Raw genomic sequence first — 10,000 nt, forward strand, 5'->3', positions numbered from 1 at the left:
TTGATGCTATGTTATGCTGAGTATGACACAGTACGGCAGGAAGTGTAATAGCACTGGAGATGCTCAGTGGAATCTGGAGCATCATAGGACCGTGGAGTATTTTGGCCACAATGACTATAAAGTAAAATATAGAGAGTCCTTTATTCTGTAATTTTCTGTGACTTTCTCATAATTGCAAGCTGAACAGAACAGTGTAGGCTTGTATGCTTTGGTCTAAAAAAGTGAAGTTGAATTCCATGATGTGGAATACGGACATTGTATTCATCATTTCCCTCTTTGTAGTGAAAATATGACCCAGAAAAAGACATACTGTATGTCAGGCGAGGGTAATAAATACCATGAATACCATGACCCTTGTTGTATATATATATATATAGATAGATATAGATATAGATATAGATATAGATATAGATAGATAGATAGATAGATAGATAGATAGATAGATATACAGATATATAGATAGATAGATATAGATATAGATATAGATATAGATATATATAGATATAGATAGATATATATATATATCAGTAAAAGAGTGGTTATGAAATGTCGCCATGGCAGGAATACATATTGATATATGGATATGTGATATTGCCTTGCTGCACCTGCACAGTGTCTGTGTTTAATTAATGTAGTCAAATCAATAAAAAAAGATAACAAAAAAATGCATCTATAATAATATTCAAATATTATGAGTAAATTATGTACTTTTGTCTACTTTTACTTGAGTAAAATTTTGAAATCTTGAATCACTAGTAATAGTGTTTTTTTTTGTTTTTATATTGTGATTTTGTTACTTTAACTAAAATAAAGGATCTGAATACTTCTTCTATCACTGCACAAATCTACACAGTTCGTGTAAGAAAATGTAGTCCTCATAAATAACAGTTAAAAGACTCGCCAGTCTTTGTCTCCCCTACTCTGCATCTCCTTGTCTATTTTATTGCAGTCAATGAAAGTATTTGTATTGCTGCAGTCGCCGGTATGACCTCGAGCCTCGTCATCCAGGTGAGCTGTTACAAAGAGGGACCGCTGGGGATGAAAAGAAAGCTTGTAGTGTGACACTCCAGCCCAGCTGTCACTCCCTATGGTGTCAAACATACATACACAAGTGCACACTCACACACACACCGGGACAGTATATAGTTAATAAGCCCAGTTTTGACTGACAGGTGACATTTCATTATGGGGAAATCGTAGAGGCACAGTACAAATCCAAACAGACATGACACACACAATGTCAAAGCCGGGACACAGTGGAGACACAGACAGGCAGAGCGGGGAAACTTTGCTGCAGGACTCCAGACCTTCCACTGTCATTCTGATTCCATTTAACCACAAATCCTCACTGAGACCTTCAGTGAAAACAGGCATGTTACTGTAAACTAGCAGGACTGCATAACACTCATTTTTGATAGGTTCAGCACAGGTTGCTGGGGGGTTTGGATGAGATGGAGTTGAGCCCACCTATAGGGAATGCCGGGATATACTAACATCCAATATCAGCATATTGTAGTGATAATCTGTGTTTGTCTGTGGATTTAGTGAACCCAAATTAAAAAGAAAATGGTTTGAACTAAATGGGGTTCCTTTTGGTATGTGATCAAACATACCAACAGATTTATGCGTTCAAAAACATAACAAATCACTACAAATGTTTAATACTCACAGGCATGGTATGATAATCTGTAATAATTTATCTGCCATTCATTACAACCTTTGAGACTGACTATTCATCATCCTTTTATCACACTCTGTGGTCCCAAATCTCTGTTTATATCACAGCTTTAATTTTATTCTTACTTGTCAAGTTAAACCTGGCTGTAAATATATCACTGTTGAATTCATATTGTATTTTATGGTTTAAATCTTTTTTTTAAAAAACAAAAAACAGCTTTATTGAAACAAGTATTCAACTAATTTGCAGCACCTTGTGTATGCAACTTGAGTTACAATTACAAACATGCCAGGGGGATTAAAGGTTGTAATAAAACATTTTTTTTTTTTTTAAAGTTAAATAAATATCTTATAATGCTTACAGTGGTCATATGTTTTAACAGCTTTTTTGTTTGTTCATTCAGATGTTGAAGAAATGTATTGTTTGATATGGACAGCCAGCTCTGAAAAGTTTGGCTTTTTGCTTAAGAATTTGGATTTGTGAATATCAAATTTGGTCAAAATAGTGAGCAAAATAAATAAAATACAACTGCGAACAGAGATTCCTGTCATATTCACTGAATCCAAACCATATATTTTTCCTAAGGAATAAAAAGTGAGGGTTGATATGATCGGCAATAAATCCTGACAATTTACTCCACAGTCGTTCTGCAGGTCCCATTCACTGATGCAATGAAATGAAAGTCTCATATGCTGTCTTTTTATTGGTTAGATCCACCGTCCGTCACACTCTGATGGGCGGGAGTAGGGACTTCTACCCAATCAGAACAGACGCACGCTGTACTGCCCATCTCACAGTCAGAAACATGGCGTTGAGGGAGCTATCGTCGCTGGAGAAATATTTAGGACTGAAAAAGCCGAACAAGTACAGTACACAGGGGGATAAAAAGGTGACAGGACCGTGCATTGTTATGGCGTTCACTGCCGGCTTTTAACCGCTATTTGATACAAATGGAAGCTAGTAAGATATTGCAATTAGCTCATAGTAGCTAGCTATGCTAACGAGCTAAGTCATGTGTGATTATACTATAACGCTGGGAAATTTTCGTGGCTTATACCTTGTGTTATCAGTTGATAATCAGTGGTCTTATTCATTTGTTAGGCCACCACGTGTTTTATGTCAGTTATCTTATTTCCACATGTCAGCACAATGGACATAGCTGCATGCTTTGCGCATGTCCATTCATAGAAGTAAGGGGAGGGGTGGGAGTGAGCTGTCACTGTGCGAGTTACTGCACTGTAAGTTTACACCTTCAGTGAAGAGGGTAAAAGAGGAAAAAGAGAAGGGTACGGCTTAAGACGACGCTGAAGTTACCTTCCGATTCGGGGTTAAGGAGAAAGTTGATAGAAATTGACAGTATGATTCCACGTCTCTCTATTTTATTGGTTATTGCCATGTAAAGCTCCTCAGGTTCACTTAAAAACAAAGGTAGAAAAGTTATTTTTACCTTTTGAAATACAATGACTAAATATCTATACAGAGTAAATTTTCTACTCACTCATTATTTTTTTAAATACAAAATGATTGTTGTTCTCGCACCTTTCCTCAAAATGACCAGAAATATTGGTGAAATTGCTCTTTTTTTCCATTGTTCACAAATAGGCTAAAGGTTTCACAAATCTGAAACAGTTTTAATGAGTCTCGGGAATCTCCTTGTTAATCTAGTCCAGATTTGACAAGACTAAATATAGTGTTGTTTTGATCTGGACCTGGTCTAATGTGGTGTGGATGGTTGAAAAAAACGGTGAAATTGTCCTTTTTTCTGTTTTCATAAGCATCCTAAAGGTTTCACATGTCTGAAAGTGGGTTTAAACAATGGTAACACTTATAACACTCTGCCACAAGTGTGAATAGTGAATAAACAGAGAATCTGCCATCAAATGTCAATATTTATGTTTCCCTTAACTTTTCCCTTCAACCCAAATTGGAAGCTAACTTCAGCGTTGTTGGCTTAAGGAGGTGTTCAGTAAATATAGAAATCGGTGATGTGCTGAGAAGATCTCTGAGTTGTGTCTAAAAGTGAATAAAATGAAGTGGTATCTACTTTTTTCCTCTGACTCTCTCCCTGTGTGTCACTCCCCTCAGGTACCTGTGCTACAGAATAATAATGGTCCTCCACTGGTGGGGCTGGTGACCGTCGCCTGTCACCTGGTGAAGCAGGCCAAGCGCCCAGAGCTGCTGGGTGATTCTGCAGAGAGCAGAGCTGTGGTGCAGCAGTGGCTGGAGTACAGAGTCAGCAAGCTGGACGGCTACGCCAAGGAGGACGTCAAAACCATCCTGAAGGTAGAGAATGAGAAGCTGCTCATGTTCTTCCTTCTGTTGTGCTGTAGATGTTAGTGAATCTGATCTTCTCTTTGTGCCAGATTTGAATGTAGCTGTGTTTCCATGCAGGTTTTCTTTTTGATTGTTGTTCTTTTTGGTATTAAACGTAAAGTTTCAAGAACAGTGAAAAGGAAACAAGGATTTGGATATTTAAGAATAAATAAATGGCCTTGGTATTGATTATATTTTTAAGCCGAATACATTAATCAGCATTCAACAATTCATTGAATATTTGTAATGTGAATAGAATCATGAAATCATTTCCTACCTTTAAGAGGCGCCACAACGTATCAGTTTCTCTCACAATCCTTTTCTCTGTCCGCAAGCTAGGCCATACTGTGTGTGTGTGTGTGTGTGTGTGTGTGTGTGTGTGTGTTTGTGTGTGTTTGTGTGTGTGTGTGTGTGTGTTTGTCTTGTTAAGGCACAAGCAACAGGAATACAGACTGATGTATGGCCCTTCGGTGACATGGCCCCACAGACAGAGAAAAATGCTTTAATGTGCCTGACGCCAGTCAGCGTGAAATGGATCGCCAGCCACTGGTCTGCTGGACACAAGGCGCCTCTTGGCACTGTCCTGTCAGCGTGAAGTGTCTGTGTGTTTATGTGTGTGTGTGTATGTGTGTCTATGTGCACTTCTCAGTGTGACACACTGTTGTGGCATAGCCGAGGAGTCATGCTGTGCAGCAGCCAGGCCTCTTAAATATTTTAATGGTGCCACTTACAGAAGGAAGTCGCCCTGAGCAGCTCAGCTCTGGTGCCCGGTGGCCCCCTGTCCTGTCCTGCTGCTTTAGCAGCATCCTTAACACTCTTCTTTCAAGCACACCAGTCATCTCCCATTAAATTATCCAAAGATAAAAACTGTCAACTGCGGGAGTTGTTCAACTTTTTCACCCCAGGATGCAAATAGGAAATTCATAGTTTTTCAAGCTGAGACTTTTTTTCTGAAGTAAACATCATGTCACTCATGTAATGTGACGATAAACAAGCCGAACCATTTTAGGCCTGAACCCACAGTTGAAGCTGAATGTTAGGGAAATTCTGTCACTCCACCTTAAACCAATTAGGCTAGTACTGGGTGACTTCCTGCTGCCACAGAAGTTAACTATTATCAGTGGATTTATGAAGCACATGCACTAGCATACAACTAATTACATCTGGGTCACTTCCTACTTTGTCTTCAATCAACAGAGAGCACCAACATCTTGAACTTCATGCGCTGCATTTCAAGCTGTAGGATTCCTTATCATAATTATATGATTGCTGCATTATTGATTTCAATCCAAAACATCTGATGATATTCAGGCATTAAACTATAGAGAATTCTGAGCAAGACATCAAGAGTAATGGTTGCCTGAAGGCATAGGGCCAGTAGGAAGTTTTGTTGAGACGTTGAATTAAAGGTCAGTATTTAGATCAAAGAAGACAGCAACAACAGAAAATACTCTTTGTACTGTGATGACAGCAGTCAACAACACAACAGTAGCTATAGAAAGGTACAAAAAGAAATAGGCACATGCAGTTGTAAAGAAAAAAAAATCTTGTGCAGTATTTTCAGTTATTTGTCTGTCTGATGTAGAAAGGAACAGCTGTAGTTTTCTACCCTGTATATGACCTGCCCAAAAGGGGAAAAAAACGTTATTTTATTAAAATGTGCCGATGATACGAGTGCAGAGTTAGGGCGGGGGCAGGTGGAGAAGAACCTAAGTCTGGAGCTCCATGTGCTGGGTAGGGGTAGCAGGAGCACTGCCTCTCCTCTGATGCTCGACTGGGCTTCAGCTCCATCGCTGTAGGCTAAGAAAAGCAGGGATCTGATTGTGGAAGGGGAAGAAGTCTGCAGTCTTCATGCCTTGTTTGGCATCACCCACTCTTGCCGCACAATAACTCCATTTGCCCCCAAGATGCTCTGTGTGCGTGGAGTGTTCCCTTCGCACAATGTACAAGTGCTAAAGATGGTCCCTTCCCCTGGGACCAGCACTTCCATGCACGACTTTGCACACACAGACATGGACTGAGAAACACACATCACGCTGCCCAAGTTTAGGACAGCTTCATTAGATTTACAAGCGAGAGTTGTAGTCATTTGGTAGCAGAATAAACAAATAGCCTGTTTTGTACAGCATCTGTGCTAAGTCGCTAGTCATGGGGAGAGATGCCATACCCCCTCAGGTTACATATTATTCCTATCCACATAGCACAGCACACACACACACACACACACGCAAGCCACGATCCAGACTCATGCGTGTACCTCACGCACCCACAGATATATAGGTTAACGAACCTGCTGTCATGCCTCCCTTTAGGCCTGTAGTCTCCATTTAGACAGTAGAAATTTTGTAAAAACTAATAATTTTTATATACATGTAAAATTCTTCTTTGACACAGCTGAATACTCACTTTACTTCCACAAAAGGAGGCTTCATTAGTGATTCCTGTAAATGCAGATTTCTTCCCTAACGTATAATGTATTCATCTGTCATGTTAAGACAAATGTGTTTACACAGAAATGCTTACCATAATGCATAAATTATCTTAAGTAATGACCTCATTAGCATTAGCGGTTATATTGTTGATTTTTTTCTCTTACAGGACCTCAACCTCTACCTGCAAGACAAGGTGTTCCTGGCTGGCAACCAGTTCACCATCGCTGATACATTCATGTACAGTGGGATTCATCCAATGATAGTAAGTTACCTTTTCTCTCACGTACTGAGTTATAATAACTGAAACTGTAATGTGTCACTGACAAGTCTACTGAGTTTCAAGCGACACAATACAGTGAAAAGAAATTTCAAGATATTTAATGACCTGAGTTCATTGTAGGTTTTAAGGTAAAAACATTGGGACAGGTGAAGGTTATGGTCAGGGTTATCTTTTCAACATCTGTATTTCTCTGTCTATCTGACACAGTTTTATTTTGATGAAGTACTCACTCATTTAAAACATTTTTGTAACTGATAATGAACTGAAACTAAACTGTTCCACGCCAACCGGATCTTTAAAACATAAAGACAGCAAACTTTTTAGAAAAACTGACTTAAAATTCAGTTTTCGAAAGTTCCCTTGGAGTGCATGTTCAAGGTAAATTGTATTGATTTACTGTGTCTCACTACCCATCCTTCTATCCATCTCTTCATCCATGTCTTTCCCTCCATATCAACGCTCACTTCAGTCAAACCGCAACTTTAATAAGCAATTTGTCACAGTGCATAAGACACTATTAGACCAGTCATATGGCCAAAGGGCACCAAGAACAAGTTGGCAATAAACACACGGGTTATAAACACATTCTCACTTCACTTCAGAGAAATAAAGTGATGTGGCACAAAGTGATGTCTTTAGCCCCAGACCAGGGACAAGTAAGTTTGCTACGCCTTCCGTGATTTTAAAAAAAAAAAAAAGATAAGAGTGAGTTCAGAGATGAGGAAGACAGAATGAGACGGAGGGAGGGAGCGATCACATGTTGAGAGATGTCAGTAGTTGTGGCGGAGATGGAAGGTTGCCCCCGCCACCAGGCAGAGGAGCGTCACTTTGGTTTGCAATCAGTGTGGTTTTTAACCTCAGGGACAAAGGGTCAGATGACCCAACCCTTAACCACAGCCTGTCCTGATGTTCAATTCATGGAAAACAACATTACACAAACATTAAACCTGACTGACGCTCGAATGGTTCTAGGCTGGATTGTTGTCTGCGTGGGGGGGGGGGTTTCCACTTTCCAATTAATTAGATAATGAAACAGCACGTGCATGATAAGATTTCTCTTCCAAGGACATTCTGATTAATTCAGCTAGAATGCTTTTTTTGTCATAGAAATTAAGAAGAAAATGCAGCTGTTTAACACAAACTTGTCAAAAATGTCTGTTCCAAGACCACTTCAATAACTTGTGCTCCATAGTCAGTTTATCATCTTCCCATCATGCACCATGTTTGCTGTGCCATTGATTCATTTATTGGTTGTGATATCAGTTTAGTTAGCAAAGGCAGTAAGAACAACCAATTACTTCATCTTTTTTTCATAGATTCATAGATTTTTTTTTTTCTCTCTGTCGGTCAGGTGGCTGATCTTATTAATTTTTTACATTTCAGGAAAATTTAAATCAATCTAAATCAGTAGTTTCCAGCCTGAATTGTTTTAGGGCTGCAACTAACAATTCTAGTATCGATTAATCTGTCGATTATTTTCTCAATAAATTGATTTTGGTCCATAAAATGTCAGAAAATGGTGAAAATGTCTATCACTGTTTCCCATAGCCCAAGGTGACATTCTCAAAATGTCTTGTTTTGTCCACAACACAAAGATATTCAGTTTAGTGTCGGGCTAAACTTAAGAAACCAGAAAATATTCACATTTGAGAAGTTGGAATCAGAATTTGGAAATTTGTTTTCTTAAAAAATATTTGATTACATTGTTTACATGAGTTGTGATCAGTTTGACTGATTTGTCCGGTTGTTAAATTTTAAATGTTTTTAGAGGCCTGAAGAGGTGAAAGTATCCAGTATTTAACAAGAAATTAGGAAACAAAATTGCAAAGTGAGAACATAATAAACATAATTTTGTGTAACAGCAATAAAAAGGCATTAACAGTAAACTGGTAATACTGGAATTGTTTAATTACATAAATCACTAAAACAAGATAACTTCCGTTTTTCACATAGTCGTATATACTGTATATACAGTATAAATTGGATTTACCAGTATCAACATTCAGTAGCTAATCGTTTTCATCTCTGCTTTCCTCTCATCCAGGTGGACTTGGCCATCCAGGAAAAGGAGCAGTACGTGAATGTGACGCGGTGGTTCGACCACATCCAGCACTATCCTGGTGTCCGACACCACCTTCCTCCAGTAGCTGTGCTCAGGAACAGAATTTACACCAGCAGACACCACTGAGAGCCGACCCGACCCGACTCAGCCTGATTCATCATAAGCTCTTGTGTCCTTCGGACCAGACCTGAGCAAATTAAATCAAATCTCCATCTTTACAATTTGAGGATGTTTCCACACAGATCTCCTTTTATTCCTGTTTTGGATCTTTATTCCTGCCTTTATGTTTTGTCCCGCTTACATGCCTGAACGTTATTTCAGTTATTTGAGAGATTTAGTGTTTTCAGATCAACTCCTTTTTTTCCTCATTGGATTTTTTAAAACCAGAAAAGTCAGTGAAGAAAAACAAATCTAGTTCAGCTCATATTTTTTGAAAAATGTTTTTAATAGTATTACCCATTACCATTGGCTGTTGACAAGGGCTGGGAACGGAGGGAGGAAGGAGCCGTTATCTGTCATCTTAACAGCTCAATCATTCTAACACTATTTATAAGAAGTTTGGTGTCTTAACCATCATACAAAGACCAGGGAGCAATTCTGAGTCACAGTTACATCTGTGTTTTATGTTGTGTTTTTTTTTATGTTGGTAATTCTGGCGGGAGTTTTGGAAGTCTACATTTGTGTGTTTGTTGTATTCCGGGCGAAGGCTGTACAGGTTGTGATGAAGTGAAAAACAAGTGCTGCTAGCTCAAAGGTGTTTTTATTTATAAATGGTCCTTAAATGGTAATTCTTTGTTTAATTTGAGCCTTGAACACAGGATGACGAGTATTACAGGGTTTAAGAAGCCTTGCTGAGATGTTATTTAACTACAGTGCAGTGCATTATGTCCTTAGGAAAAGCAGCATCCTTCATGCCGTGTCAATGCATTTCCTCACAACAGTTTGTTCAAATAAATGCGATTGCTATTTCAACATCATGACCCTATAATGGCTACAGTCACTGCTGAGTCCATATTGTTCTGCCACTACTGCCATCTCCCTGCATAAAGTCTCTCATCTCTATCAGAGCAGTGGTGGTTTTGTTTTGGGCTTTTTTTTTTTTTTTTTTTCCTCCTCAGGATTTTATCTTTTTCACATCCAACTCTCAGACATTTCACTGGACAGTTTTCTGTGTGTGCGATCCTGATTACATCCCCGCTCTCTGTGCCACTTCCTCACCACCAGTCGTGTGGGCA

At 39.0% G+C, this 10,000-nt stretch overlaps 1 protein-coding gene across 1 annotated transcript; it reads left to right on the top strand.

The window, feature by feature from the left end:
* The first annotated feature begins 2,439 nt into the window (after positions 1-2,439).
* On the top strand, positions 2,440-9,742 carry eef1e1 (eukaryotic translation elongation factor 1 epsilon 1). Its single transcript, XM_042400201.1, has 4 exons — positions 2,440-2,567; positions 3,764-3,961; positions 6,590-6,685; positions 8,748-9,742. The coding sequence occupies exons 1-4, from the start codon at positions 2,484-2,486 to the stop codon at positions 8,889-8,891; spliced, it is 522 nt and encodes a 173-aa protein (XP_042256135.1). The 5' UTR covers positions 2,440-2,483; the 3' UTR covers positions 8,892-9,742.
* Positions 9,743-10,000: the final 258 nt, after the last annotated feature.

The sequence above is a fragment of the Thunnus maccoyii genome, chromosome 21, assembly GCF_910596095.1.
Source record: "Thunnus maccoyii chromosome 21, fThuMac1.1, whole genome shotgun sequence".
Taxonomy (NCBI): Eukaryota; Metazoa; Chordata; class Actinopteri; order Scombriformes; family Scombridae; genus Thunnus; species Thunnus maccoyii.

What these genes read in the sequence shown, in the direction of transcription:
- eef1e1 (XM_042400201.1), top strand. Translation starts at nt 2,484, where the DNA reads ATGGCGTTGAGGGAGCTATCGTCGCTGGAGAAATATTTAGGACTGAAA. An exon ending in GTACACAGGGGGATAAAAAG is followed by an intron (nt 2,568 to 3,763) that starts GTGACAGGACCG and finishes CACTCCCCTCAG; the next exon opens with GTACCTGTGCTACAGAATAA. An exon ending in GTGGGATTCATCCAATGATA is followed by an intron (nt 6,686 to 8,747) that starts GTAAGTTACCTT and finishes CCTCTCATCCAG; the next exon opens with GTGGACTTGGCCATCCAGGA.